Consider the following 15363-nt stretch of genomic DNA (forward strand, 5'->3'; position numbering starts at 1 on the left):
GCAAGTACAGTGAGTCACAATTATATTGCGGATGAAACATATAATTTCTTATGTACGAGTATGTGTGCAAACGAGAGCGAAGATCGTTGATTGACTACCACACTCTTCCTTAAACCCTGTCTTCATCTTGGTGCATGTGCGCTGAAGGGGGCGAGTGTCCTACATTTATCCTATGTGTTTTACGATGAGAACATGGAGTTTATCCTTTAAGCAACAAGTGCTACTCTTATCTTGTAACTGTGACAGTTAAGAGTCAGTGAAATATCTTAAACTGATTAAGCTGTCCTCGCCCATTTATAAAACTAAAACAAAAACATCGGACAATTTGATCACAAGTCCTTCGCCTGCTCAGGGTTTGCCACCAAAAACCAGACTAAATACTCCATTGCTGCTTCGTGTGTTAAGGAATTAGGTTCTGAAACATTTATCATGCACAGAATTTTGTACACATACACGTTAGTCTCGGTATTACGTAGCATCGCTTTCGCGTGTATTCAATTCGCGACTGCCCCCATGTGGTAATATCCAGAACTAGTTCTGTTTGAAAGGTCTTGAGAAATGTTATGAGCGCGCGTATCAAGCTACATGACAGAGAACCCCGTGATATATTGTGTTGAGCTATAATGCTTTACCAAGATACGTATTATGCAATATGTATGCCTCTATGTAATATAGAGGCATACATATTATCCAGCCTTTAAATGGTCAGGTGTGCGTCTTATGCGAGCCCCACAGGTGAAGCTTAGGTACTCGCTCTAAAGAGGGTTTCCACACCCTGTGCCGACTACGTCACCGCGTCTGTTTGTGCTGGCGTAAAATTTCACTTCCTGAGAGTACAGGTTGCTCGAAGAGACACACCTGGGAGACGAAAAGGGTTAAATTGTTTATTTCACGTTTCCGACGAAAGGGAACACCTTGGAACAAAAGTGACACGGTATCGACTGAAAGTAGGTGCCACCTATGTATTTTACGCACAGGGAATCTGAACTACGGAAAAGTATTGGAGGGTCCATTTCGAGTGGGTTTTAACTGGTGCGTAGCGATTCGTTTTGTTCTCTTTCATTCCATGTCATAACTGCGAACGATTGTGTTGGCCTGGTGTTTGATTCTAATAAAAACGTTGACGGCACATAAACATAATATAGACATGTTTGGTTTTTATCAAAAAGGCAACCTTATCAATAGTACCTCGAACTAATAAATTATCTGACTTACTGGCAAGTTACTATTATAAAGTTATTCTTAGGTTATTGCCTAATTTGTAACGCTAAATATTTAGCCATGTGTCATGAAGTATTCTGATTGATTTTTGTTTCAGCAGATCGCCCTTTGAAGAAGAAGAAGAAAGTTCTAGCAAGAGGTCGGTGAAGTTCTTAGCTACCTTTAGCATGACCCCTTTACGGATCGGATTGTTACTGGGCTCCTCGCTTTTGCTCCAAACATTGTGCACGGTGCGCGCACAGGCCGAAACCTTCGGGGAGCAATGTTTGGCGAAATTTAAAAAGGGGAAAGAAGGCTTTGTTCTGGACACAGACGAGTCAGTGAAAGAGGGGGCCACGTTCACCGCTTCCCCGGCAGTGCAACGTACAAACGACTGCGTGCGCTCTTGTTGCAAAGACCCCAAGTGTAATTTGGCTTTGATGGAAGATGGAGAGGAGGAGGGCTTGATCAAAGCTTGCTTCCTCTTTAACTGTCTGTACAAGCAAAAATACGTCTGTAAGTTTGTGAAGAAGAAGGGCTTCAACAACTACATATTAAGCACGGTTTTCGATAATTACCTGGAGAGACCACACACCATTCCCGGTAAGAATGACTTTTAATTTATTCTTCCTGGCTTGTTTTTATTGTTATATATATAAAAACCCAGTGACGTCCTGCTGTTTAACAGCAAAGGTACCCACATATCTTCAAATGACGTCATTTCCATACGTAGTGAGTCACTTACATAGTGGAGGTGTTACTTTATTTGGAGTTAGTCGTTCTTTTAAAAGGAAAATGGGCCATGTTTAAAGAGGCACTATATTATGAACAATATGTATACCTGGAGGACATTCCAGCGCATAGTCTCTTGCGTGGTGGAAACTGGGGCAATACTACCATTACACGGTGGGTCATATACTTGTTAATGCAGCAGGTATAAAACACGGTCGCTAACAGCTTTCGTTAGTCGTTCATTGATAATTAGTCAACAAATATGTAAATGATCATCCGACATTGTCTGCATGACAATTGAATGGACTTGTAGCTGCACGGCACGTGATGCGGTGCGCTCTTTTAGCGGTGAGCGCACCGAAACCATTTGGCCTGGGGAGAAGAATCCACGCGCAAGTACGGACACGCTGAGGTTCAGCAAATGCTCCTTTTGCGGTCTGAAGTTTCGTTTTTGTTCTTCCTCTTTCACTTGATCGGCAGTTGCTATCACAGTGGTCTGCAACCTAGCTCTTGAAAGTTGCTAGCAATTTCCATTGACTAATGTTCGGGCAGATGAAGAGGGAGGACACTTGACGAGAACTGCTTGAGAACAGTCAGATTTGGCATGACAGCCATACCAAGAAAAACCACAGTGGTTTTCACTTCTTGTATGTCAAGCTGAGAAGTGAGAACAGTGTGTTAAAATGTACAATTGTGTATTGTCTTTATGTATTGTTATCTGGAGGTTGCATAGTGCTAGTTGCCTCATTTTTAATTGGTTGACATGGTTGTCAGGAATATTTCCTAGCTAACTACAAGAGAAATTGGAACATTTTCCTGGAACTGTTTTAAAATTGTGAGGGGGGGCAAGTTTCTCTGAAGATAAAATAATGCTGACATTTTGTATCTTGCAGGTGATGATGATGATAAGCCTCCAATTGCCAATGGGGGCCAGGACAGAGTTGTCCAGCCCCAGGAGACAGTGACCTTGAATGGCATTGAGAGCCGTGACGACAAGAAGATCGTCAGTTATCAGTGGCGCCTGATAAAGGGCAATCCAGGGGCTGTCATTGAGGTGGGCACCAGGGGTTTGGCCACCCTGACCACAGCCATCATTGTGTTTCATAGAACTTCCACTGCCAAAGGCAGTTGCAAACCTAAAAGTAGGGATACATACACCTGAAGGTCGGTAAAAAAGTGGGTTGCTGACCATCACCTGTAGTCAGCATGTAGTGTGTAGTTGCCTGCTGCTGACAGGCATTGTTCCTGACATTCATCAGCCGTCGGTGAGAGTATTTATCAAAGTACTTATCATTGCCAGACCCTGACCAACCATCGGGTGTGTGTATCCCAAGCTTAAGGGTGATTGTAGAGAAAATTTTGATCATGATTTGTAACAGAAATACAAATCATCCCAAAGGGGAAAAAATAATCAGGTGTCTATGTCATTTGGTTGTGTAATTCATTTCTCATCATGGTCTGGTATTCTACAGCAGATATTTGGTAATGATGTTCTATGCTAACAAAGTGCCGAGCATTGCATACTCTCAAAATGTTGTTGAAAGAGCAGTTTACGTACAAGAATTGTAAATTGCTAATAGTCATTGTATTGCTTTATGTCCTAGAAAACTCACTTTGAGGATGAAGTCATGGTGTCCAATCTCTCTGCTGGAATTTACAAGTTTCAGCTGACTGTAACTGACACCATTGGCCAGTCAGACAGTACAGAGGTCACCGTTCTGGTCCTCACACCAGAGCAGTCTCAGAGTGAGTATGTGGGACAAATGAACTTAATGGTTCTTTCAAATTGCACACCTTTTTTGGGTACGCTATCCTGGTTCAGATCTAAAGGTCATAAACTGGTACCATTCGTACATAGATTCAGAAATGCTTGAGGAACATTTTAGGCATCCTTTCAATATGCATAATTGGTATGGGAAAGGGAAATATATCATTTTCTTATGTTCTCCATTACCCATGGATTTCAACATCTTAACATACTATTAACAACTAAGGAAAATCCCTGAAAGCACTTACCAAACTGACAAATATGGCTCTATATACATCTGCTTTGTTTCAAAGATGGATGTAAACTTTCTTCCTTCGCTTGATGACAAACTCTCTAATCCTGATTAATTTGCTGATTTTTTTAGCGGTAGCCAAGGATGGTTAACACTCAATAGGAGTTTATAGCAATAGGTTTTTTTTTTCTGTGGCTCCATACTTGTTGTCACAACAACTGTGAAGGCTTGTAAGTTACTCTAAAAATGTGAAAATACTGAGGTCTTTTTTTAATTTACACATTAGAATAATACAGAAGAATTAAGTTCTGTCAGAACCTACCCACTAAAAGTTGTGTAGCCTGTGATAATCATCTTAATCAACTGGCAGTAATGTGACATTTCAAAGCCAGCAGGAGTCTTGTTTTGCTGTACAATGCCTGGTCATGTTGAATGAGCAGCCCTCTGCTTGCTCAACTTTTATTGGCAGACCATAGTGAAAGCATTTTCTAATCATGAAAGAATAAGCCCATCTTCTTGAATTCTGAAATTCTTTGTTCTGAAAATTTTAATTATTTTCATGCATTCTTTATTATTGTAAACGATAACAACTAAACTTGCTAATGAAGTCAGATTTGTTGCCCTTTTTTGGCAGATCGCATTGGCAAAGCCAGTGCGAGGGATATTCTGCTGCTAAAAGTCTCTTATGTTTTGTGTGTTGGGAGATAAGCTCAACAGGCCATTTGAAAATGCGGTCTCCTATATATGAATTGTACATTCATATGTGAACACACCTAAAGATTCTGTGACAGCCGGTGTGGTCATTCTGTGGATCTCGGGTGGATTAAGTTCCATTTCACAGTTTTTCCTGTTTAGATCTTATGATTGAAAAAAGTGATGCATTTTCGAGTTAACTGTCCTTGTTGATGCCATTGTTTCATAGATCCACTTGGATTTGGTTTCTTTAGTCTTTGTTTTATCTTTGTTCGCTTTGCAAAATAAGTATGTAACAGGAACCATATCCCTGTCACCCTGAAGACAGTGGTCTGAAAGTGTGATCAAAGATACCAAGAACAAGAAGCGAAACTTTATGCTTGGGTTTTATCTTTTGATGTATGCATTCTATAAAGAGGAGAAAAAACTTTCTATAATTGAGTATGAAATATTTAAATATGGTCTGGCTTCATGTGTTAGAAAGAAAACAAGCAAAAAAAAGCATTAATTCAACTTTGTATAGTAAGCAGGTTCTGCCCCTGCTCTTGTGGCCATTTTGAATCACGTGTATGTTTGTGTCAGTGGAGCTTTTTCATACAAATATGCTTTATAATAGTAAATGGCGATGTGTAGTCAACATGTGTACCAAACAAAGCTGAGCTGGTGGTAAAAAGAGCTGTTGTTTCTGGTATTGATTGTATGTTAACCTGAGCAGCACACCTCTTCTGACATGGCATTCAACAGCTGAGGAAGTGAGAAACGTATTGTAAATTGCCACTCTTTCTCACCATGTGTGTGCTCTGTCATAGCAGACAGATGTAATGTGGTGCGTGTACCTGTAGGAGTTTTGCAAGGGATTTTGATTAGACATTGCATATAGAATATATTGAGGGTTTATGGATGAATACATGGTTTTGTACAGAAAAACCCAAAACAAAACAGAATATGCAGAATTTCATCACAGCATAATGTATGATATGAATTACTTTGAATGGCATTAACACAAAAGTGCTCATTAACATGTAAGTGTTAACTAGATTGTCTTTGGCATCTGGTTTCTCAATCTGCATTTGCAAGATGCACTATTCAAAGGTATATCACTGAAACAATAGCCAAGCACCAGTTAAAACAGTGTAATTCTCATAGAGAATTATTATTGTGATGGATAACAAGCAGGCATTACCTGAGACTGTAGAGCAGTGGTATACATATGAGTCCTGACCAGCTGGTTTATGGCCACTTCCTCATCTTCTTTTGTACAGGGTGTATTTTCACTCTATTATTCCAGTTTTCTGAATGCTTCTTGTAGTTGTTTTACAGGAAGCACCAATTGCTATGTGAAAATTACTGTTTTTAGTAGACACACTTCATTATTGAATGGTTCAGTTTTATTTTCTGTTGGCAGTCCTTCGCTGCTGATGCAACCAAACAAAATCGACCAAAAAAATTCAGTAGTTGGATAAATTGACTCGCAGCTCGTAAACTAAGGTGTTGGACGTGTGTTCTGTTTCAAAGTACATGTCGAATTTCATGACAATAGTCAAGTAGTCAAAGACTGACAAAGGTAATTGAGAGAGCTGAATCAGGGCTAAAATGGTGTGCACAAGCCATTCCTGTTACAATGACGTAGTCTCACCAGAAGAGGAACAATGCCGTCTCGTGCCCTCTGTAGGAGGGAATGTTAAAGACACACACAAAGGTGTGTCCACTCATTTAGGAACTGAATCTGAGAAGAATATCACATTCTTTCAACAACTGCACCAACATAAATGCATCATTTCCTCTTCAGATTTACATGTTAGACTGCATTTTTTGGGAAGGAAACTAATTTCTTTCTCAAAGATCATCCCTTTTGCATATGATTATTGTAACAGTTTAAAGCACCGCAGTTGTTCTGTGACACCTGTCGTTACCGCATGTTAAATACATGTATGTGCAGGCAGGTACATGATGAGTACAGCTATCCATGGAGTACAGGCATGGCAGAATGATCTGCAAGTGAAATCTTTGCACGTGCAAAACACTCACATTGAAACATTATTACTGAACTGGTTTAGTGAAATAGTAGCATGTTTTCAGGACAGCTTTAAAATATTATTTTACACAGGCTGCAATGGCATTTTTACAACATGATTTTAGCTGCTTAAAATGCCACCTTTATGCCTGTGAGGAAGGACTGTGGCAGTCAGTTCAGTTCATAATTTGCATACCATACATACAATTTGTCTTACATTATCAAAAATAGCAAACATGAAAATGCCTAAGAATATTAAGCCCACTCATTCCAGCTGCAGAAACAAGTTCAGTAGGAAGGTATATGAGCACCTCCGGAGAATGGGGTCTCAGCCGAAGGTAACTACCCCCCTCCCCCCACCCCCCATAAATACTGTATGCTCTAGATGGGGCCAGGTGCATCAATATATTTTCTTTTTTTGTCTCATAAGCATCTCTGGTATAATAAATATCCTGCTGGCTTGCCAATGTACCAGTTTATGAGGATGTCACATTAATTTACATCTGTCTGAATAGATAGAAATGAACTGTGGGTTTTTTATTCAAACAGAAATAAGCTTGCCACTGTCTTCTGTGGTCAAGACACTAAAATTTTCTCAGCCAGCTGATTCATTGTCTATAAAAAGTTTCCATTGTGTAGCTTACACAATCATGTTTAGGCTATCAGCAAACACATCGGCTTTGTCTCAGTGATGCATGGATTCCGTCGGGAGGGCACAAAGTCAGCTTAAAGCCATCTCATACCGATCCTTCTTTATGAAACTACACTCCCGTGGGCTGCTAACTGCTTGAACCATTGAAAGATTATGTTTCTGTTGGCTTGTTTTAAAAGTAGTCTGTTAATTTTTTACCTACAATGTTTTGACATTTTGTCTGCTTCTGTGAATTTAGCTGTAGTTTGTCTTAAATGTTTAAGAGGCAGCAGACATGCAAAAAGGACAAGGATGTAAAACATCCTGGAGTAAACGACTAAAAAAGAATGCAAGGTTGAAGAAATGGGGCCAAGCCAGACAGTGACTGTAAAACTTGCATTTCATAAGAACATGCATCTAGAAAAATACTGCCAAAAGTAAGTTTCACTCCCCAGTGTGACGTTTAAAAAACATTCAGCTCCCATATGGTTAAGGCACTTGGGCAGAGTTCTGCAGCTCAGACATGGGTTCACTTCTGAGGTGCGTCATTTGCTGACAGTGATCAGGAGTCTGTTGCGGCACCCTGGGGCAGTTTGTGAGACACCTGCGAATGGCTCAAATGAAATGCGCCTATACTCCAATCAGCTTTCACTCCAGTGTGGTGCATTATGGGACTAGCAGTGTGAAAAATGGCCATTGGCTATGAGGGATTGTATGGGAAGATTATATTTATCCCACTTCTGCGCTCCTTATATCTCATCCTATGGGAAGTGATGTAGACCACAGAGGATTTGGAAATACATCATAATACACTGCAGTTTAAAGTAATACTAAGTTACAGAGGAAGCATGACTGCATGACCACATTGAAACTTTATAAATGAGAAGATGAATAATGGCTGCTGTGGTTCCAGTTGTCACTCATTGTGATTTTTTTTTTTTTTTTTTGGAAAGGAAGATTAATGTGACTGGTGTGTCAAAGAATCTGATAAATTTGCATGTGTCTTCCGTGTGGCTTATGGAATCCCTCTTGTCCTGTCTCTGTTTTTGTTTTGAAATTCTGCTGGCAATCAAACCTGTTCAGGCAAGTTTGTATGATTCCAGTAAAAGACTGAATGGCCAGATGATCTAGATTTACGATGTAATTAAAATCACAGAAAACACATTGTGTTGGGCTTGTAGCTTTAGGCTTTTAGCATGTATTGTAAGTTTGAAATGTTTCTTCTCTGACAAATGAGATGCTCAGAATGTGGTAGTGGAAGTCCATGTACAGTGCGCGCTTAGTTTATTATGATTCACTAGGTCATTTAATGTGGTTTCTCTCTTGTTGTAAAGTTAGCCGTTTCAAGTGAGCTATGCGCATGTCTCATTCTTATACTTGTCTTTGAAATTGCACCTTGTGTTGCCCTGTCTTTACTGTATAAATCACATGAAAACATCCAAGTGTTACTGAGCAGAGGCTAAATGAACAGATTAAACAATTCAGACTGAATGTGGATTGCTAGAACATGAACAGGTAGATAATCCACATTCCCCAGGGGCTTTCTGCTTGAACAGGAAGTGGTCATATCTTGAATTGATCTTCCGTACTCCTCCCACTCTTTGGAACTGGTTTTCCTGGTTTCGAAACCAAGTTTCACAAACAAGGCCAAACACATCCATGCTTGATACTCTTGCACAATACATCCAGGTATAAAATAACAGATGAACAAATAGTCCCAGTGTTTCAGGGGTTTCTCAAATTAGTCTCAGCATTTCATAGCTGCACCTTGTAGGTCAGGAAGTCTAACCACACCAGAGAAGAGACTAAGCACTGGGCCTTGGTCTGTTTATCCGTTAATGTGTCTTTCCTTACTGCAGTGTAAAAAGTGTGTCACTGTGGAACCATTTTGTTACGGTGGCTGACTTCAGCTGCATTTAGCTGTGCTGTGGTCATGTTTAAAATGGAAAGAGATTCCAAATGCATACAGCTAATGGGGTGAAACGAGTGTCTCAGACAGGGGTCTCATACAAGGGGCCTGGTGAATGGGCTTTTTTTTTTTTTTTTTTTTTTTAAAAAACTCTGTCTGACATCTAATTGTACAGTATTTTTAAATTTGGAATGCTCTTCCTTAAGATATTGCTCAGAGATATTAGGCTTTTATGTTAGTTAATTATGTAGGCTATTACACAATTCATGGGCACTTCAGAATATAATGTATTGTAAGTAATTTAAAAGGTTCAAAAATACAGTCAACTTGCCGTGTAAATAAGAATGCATTGTGTACTTTGGACATTCCTGTTATTATTATTATTATTATTATTATTATTCAGATTCCTGTTATTATTCCTTACTGAATTCAGTGCTGAGGCCTGGCGGAGGTCTGAAGGTCTAACGTTTGAGAATGTCATTGTTTATCCTTTTTATGACAAGGTGCCTTGGTATGTGTTTAGCTCCACAGCTGTGCATTTCCCCATTCATTAGCATAGCAATGGCAGAGACAGACCTAGCAGGACCTGGTGCTGTATGAGTTTCCTCATTTATCGTTCACAGCGCTCTGTCAAGAGTTTTGATTGATTTTGCTTATAGGAAAGAATGTGCAGTCATTTTTCACACCACTTGCATGACCGGTGCTCTGCACAGTATGCTGAATGTACAGATGCAGACTCATTTTTCCCCATGTAAATGATTCGTTGTATTTAAGCTGCATGTCTATGTCTTAAGCACCTGTACTGCCCCTTTCAGATCACTGCATGGTCCCCAAGAAGGTGGGTCCCTGCCGGGGCTCCTTCCCTCGGTGGCACTACAATGTGGTGTCTGAGAAGTGCGAGGAGTTCACGTTCGGGGGCTGCGCTGCAAACCTCAACAACTACCTGTCCCTAGAGGAGTGCACCAAAGCCTGCGACGGGGTGTCAGGTACCTGTCCCGCCTGAAATCTCTTTAAAACTTTCTAAACTGGTCCATTAAGGTGTGTGTTGCAGCTCAGTTATATACAATTTAATGCCTTAATACTTTGGTTTGCTTTTCTCTTGCAGTTATGCCAGATAAAAGTGGCAGAATGGGTCCTCTCCCTCCTCCTGAAGGTGAGATACTAAAGTGCCGATCATCATTCATACTTATTCTTACAATTCATGATTTATGCCATTAGTAAAGGAATTATTGGTGTCATCACATGTGAAGGATGTTTCCACATTTTCTTGCATTAGATTAATCACTTGCTATTCCAGAGATGAGTTTGGATCAGATCCCTTCCCCTTTCTTTATAAGGTCATTGATCAGTTAGCGAGTGAATACGCTGGGAATCAGAGGCCATTGTGTTTCTGTTCAGTCACATCTGTGTGCATACTGCAGCTCGTGGTAGCACAGACATTATTAAATTACATTACGTAATTGTTTATTAGATGCCTTTATCCAAGATTAACTCGCATAGATTGTAAAATATAAGCTATGTTAGTTGATCTGTATAAATATTATACATTTTTAAAATTATTCGATTATACATCTGTATATCAAGTACAGCAGTTCATGTGAAGAACCATTCTCAAAGGTATAGTGGCACCACCAGAGAATCGAGCCTGCATACTGCCAGGTAACTAAGAGGTCAAATTCCTAAATCACTAAGCAGCATTGTTTACCAGATAGTGTGATGAATGGAACGTCATGCTATTTCATGTAATGCCTGCTTTGGCATCACTCAGTGGAAGCTGAATGCATCTTAAACAGCTTGTCATATGGGACCCCTGCTGCTCATCAGGTGTTGTGAGAGGGTGTAACAGGTGTGTGTGTGTTTGTTTGTGTGTGTTTGTGTGTGTTTGTGTGTGTTTGTGTGTGTGTGTGTGTGTGTGTGTGTGTGTGTGTGTGTGTGTGTGTGTGTGTGTGTCACACAGGGGAGGTGTGTGGTTCCCCATGCGAGCCCACCCAGTTCACCTGTGCCAACGGCTGCTGCCTGGACAAAGGCCTGGAGTGTGACAAGCAGAAGCAGTGCAGTGACGGCTCAGATGAGGAGTCCTGCGACAACCGTGAGGACCACACCCTCCTTTTATTCTGATTGGCTGTTCCAGCAGTCTCATAACCAGTCCCCAGGGTCCTGTCCATTACATGAAAAGCCCATTCTAATGTGTCTGAATTCACAGTTTGTGAAGAGTGGAGTGCATTGTTGTTCGGTTAAATACTTTAAACAATTCAGGGGGTTTCACCTCCAAACTTTGAAATGCCTGATTTTAGTGGTTTTCATGTTATTATGTTGGTGCTACTCACATGGCAAATGTGGATTGTTTTTTGCTTCCGTTTTCAGTTGATGCAAAATTCAGGATCCTGCTGCAGATCCCTTTGGAAGAACAGAAAGGTGAGTTTGGTTGTTGTGGTTCTGTCTGCGTTGTGAGGTGGGTCTTTGATTTGCATCAGCCACGTCAGTTCCTAGAGCTCTCCTAAGCATTGCCCTCTTCTCTCTCTCTCTCTCTCTCTCTCTCTCCCTTTCTTTCCCTCCCCCCCCCCCCCTCTCTCTCTCTCTCTCTCCCTTTCTTTCCCTCCCCCCCCCCCTCTCTCTCTCTTTTCCCTTCTCTCTGGCTGTAGTCCGCTGCACAGAACCTCCCAGAACAGGTCCATGCCGGGCCAGTATGACCAACTGGTACTATGACCCTTTGGAGAGGAGCTGTTACCGTTTTAATTACGGCGGCTGCGATGGGAATGAAAACAGGTTTGAGGACCAAGACACCTGCATGGCAACCTGCAAAATGGTAACAGGTCAGTCCCGGTGTGCGTACATGCTGTTGTTGGTTATATTCTGCACATGACATGTACCATAGCCCAGTAGCAGCTCTCTTGATTCAGCAGTCTGGTAAGTGAATGACAATGTCATGGCTCAGTGTGAGAGTGAGGGTCATTTCCACAAGATGACCCTGAATGTGTCCTTTGTCTCTGTGCAGGAGATGATCTCTTTGCAAGGGCAGGCTTCGAGTACCTTGAGGATCAGAAGAGTCAGTCAGGTGACCATTGATGCTTTGACAGTTATACAGCATGCACTGCCACATCCATCACTTCACAGCTACTGACGTTTCACATTGACCAGTGATTTTGTTCCCTTTAACCATGATGTGATGACTCCCCTTGCCCACTGAATTTTGCTTTGTTTTGTTTTTAGTAAGTGCTGTTTGTTGTATTTTTGTTTGCTGTTCACAAGTTCCTTTTAGTCATTACTGTCTTTCTACAATTTTCAATAGTGTAGGATAACCCAGAAGAGCCCCCCCTAATTTTCTGTGCAAACAAAAATGCCCTGAATGGTTTTGCATGTACAGTGTGGTAATGCCGTTCCATGTGTGTGGTTGCTCACGCTGTAGGCACCATAGCAATCGCTGTGCTGCTGGGTGTGGCTATCCTGATCATGCTGGCAATCCTGGGCTACTGCTTCCTAAAGGGCAAGAAGGAGCAGCCGAGGCACCAGCGTGTCGCTGTCAACGGCTCGCAGGTTTCCACCATGGAGGACACCGAACGTTTGGTCTACAACAGCACCACCAAGCCCATCTGAGCCAGTACTAACCCCAGCCAGGGTTCACTTCAGTGCCCAGTGCAGCTGAGCAAGAAGCAAGACCATACACATACACACACACACACACACACACACACACACACACACACACACGCACATACTCATGTACACATTTTAATATTTCTGCCTGCTTGTGTCTGTACATTGGAGCTTTTTAGGGAGGGGGTTGGGGAGACATTTTATTTTTATACAGCCATATCCTACGAACATCAAGGTGATACTTGGACATACAAGTGTACAGAGCTTATCTGTGTTAACTGGACAGCATGCAGGCAACGGAAAGCCCTCCAAATAGAAAAATATGTTACACCTGCTTTTAAAACACTGCTGATTTTTGTGCGTGAAGTGTTTGTTTCACGAAAGGCCATAGTACAAAGATTTTGTTTTTTAAGTCTGTTCTCAGGGTAAGACTGTCTCATGGAGAAAACCTACAAGTTCTCATTTCTGCTGAGTTCACATGATTCATGTAAACAGGTTGAAGGAGGCTGAATTGAAACATCTCTGTTTGAACCAGCAACTCCAAATGTGGCTGCCACTTCATAGCTAGGTTTTTTTTTATTGCCTAATTTTCATCACAAGGCATTTTTCAATAGATTGTGTCGTTGAAAATGATTTGTACATAATGGCTTTTTGTCAAGTGCTTAGGAAGAGTATGAGGAAATAAGTTTATTGGGTAACTGCTGTAAAATAGGCTTTTCTCCTGAGTATTGGAAATGCAGAAAGAAATATGGGAGTGAATTTCTTTGTTTGTGAGACTTTTATTTTTATACAGATAAAAATAAATATCTCATTCTAGCTCACAGACTGCCAGCATTGTCTACACACAAGTTGTATATATTTTTTTCTTTGTTTTAAAAATGCTATTTGAAAATATTAAACCAGACAGTTTAATTTTAATAAAAAGGATCTGAGTGTCTATAAAAAGGTTTGTGTTTGTACAGATGTTTCCAGGAAAGGTTGCCTTTTTCTGCATTCCAGGGCAATTTTGAGCCAAATTATTCATGCTACATGTACATGTAATTATGTCATTTTGAATTTGTGTGAAAAAAGGGGATTCTGATTGTCACTATTCATGTTCCGTATCATAACCATAACGGAGACAAAATCATTGATAGGGAACCGATATCATTTTGTACCTTTTTTTTTTTTTACTTTTCTGCTGTATAGTATACCCTCAGAGATTCAGTATGCCACACATCTCATATTTAACTCAAAAATCCCTGTATATTTAGACTCTTTACTGTTTATCCCCCCAGTAACTGAAATTCCTTTGATGGAAGACGTGTACACTACCGTTCAAAGGTTTGGGGTCACTTAGAAATTTCCTTGTTTTCCATGAAAACATACATGAAATGAGTGAATAGGAAATACAGCAAAATGAATAGGAAATATAGCCATTGACAAGGTTAGAAATAATTTTTAAATGAAATAATTGTGTCCTTCAAACTTTACTTTCATCAGAGAATCCTACATTTGCAGCAGTTGCAGCCTCGCAGACCTTTGGCATTCTAGTTGTCAATTTGTTGAGGTAATCTGAAGAGATTTCACCCCATGCTTCCTGAAGCTCCTTCCACAAGTTGGATTGGCTTGATAGGCACTCCTTACGTACCGTACGGTCAAGCTGTTCCCACAACAGCTCAATAGGGTTGAGATCTGGCGACTCCATTATAGAGAAAATACCAGCTGACTGCTTCTTCCCTAAATAGTTTTTGCATAGTTTAGAGCTGTGCTTTGGGTCATTGTCCTGTTGTAGGAGGAAATTGGCTCCAATCAAGCACCATCCACAGGGTATGGCATGGCATTGCAAAATGGAGTGATAGCCTTCCTTCTTCAAGATCCCTTTTACCCTGTACAAATCTCCCACTTTACCACCACCAAAGCAGCCTCAGACCATCACATTGCCTCCACCGTGCCTCCAGCATTTTTTCATTTGGTCTGCGTCTCACAAATGTTCTTTGTGATCCGAACACCTCAAACTTAGATTCGTCTGTCTATAACACTTTTTTCCAGTCTTCCTCTGTCCAGTGTCTGTGTTCTTTTGCCCATCTTAATCTTTTCTTTTTATTGGCCAGTCTGAGATATGGCTTTTTCTTTGCAACTCTGTCTAGAAGGCCATTATCCCGGAGTCGCCTCTTCACTGTTGACGTTGAGACTGGTGTTTTGCGGGTACTATTTAATGAAGCTGCCAGCTGAGGACCTGTGAGGTGTCTGTTTCTCAAACTAGACACTCTAATGTATTTGTCCTCCTGCTCAGTTGTGCACCGGGGCCTCCCACTCCTCTTTCTATTCTGCTTAGAGCCAGTTTGTGCTGCTCTGTGAAGGGAGTAGTTCACAGCGTTGTACAAGATCTTCAGTTTCTTGGCAATTTCTCACATGGAATAGCCTTCATTTCTCAGAACAAGAATAGACTGACGAGTTTCAGAAGAAAGTTCTTTGTTTCTGGCCATTTTGAGCCTGTAATCGAATCCACAATTGCTGATGCTCCAGATACTCAGCTAGTCGAAAGAAGGCCAGTTTTATTACTTCTTTAATCAGCACAACAGTTTTCAGCTGTACTAACATAATCGCA

General features: G+C 40.9%; 1 protein-coding gene across 4 annotated transcripts; it reads left to right on the forward strand.

Moving 5' to 3' along the window:
* Positions 1–833: 833 nt before the first annotated feature.
* Positions 834–13944, forward strand: spint1a (serine peptidase inhibitor, Kunitz type 1 a). 4 transcript variants are annotated; one of them, XM_036541618.1, is made up of 11 exons: positions 834–1032; positions 1319–1803; positions 2826–2986; positions 3537–3678; positions 9995–10165; positions 10285–10332; positions 11137–11268; positions 11544–11594; positions 11822–11992; positions 12175–12234; positions 12586–13944. In XM_036541618.1, exons 2-11 carry the CDS (start codon positions 1389–1391, stop codon positions 12771–12773), a joined length of 1539 nt encoding a protein of 512 aa, XP_036397511.1. In that variant the 5' UTR covers positions 834–1032; positions 1319–1388; the 3' UTR covers positions 12774–13944. The 4 variants fall into 4 exon arrangements, with proteins under 4 accessions (XP_036397511.1, XP_036397510.1, XP_036397513.1 ...); XM_036541617.1 differs by having other exon boundaries at positions 1322–1803; XM_036541620.1 differs by having other exon boundaries at positions 834–947.
* Positions 13945–15363: the final 1419 nt, after the last annotated feature.

This window comes from Megalops cyprinoides, chromosome 12, assembly GCF_013368585.1.
Source record: "Megalops cyprinoides isolate fMegCyp1 chromosome 12, fMegCyp1.pri, whole genome shotgun sequence".
Taxonomy (NCBI): domain Eukaryota; kingdom Metazoa; phylum Chordata; class Actinopteri; order Elopiformes; family Megalopidae; genus Megalops; species Megalops cyprinoides.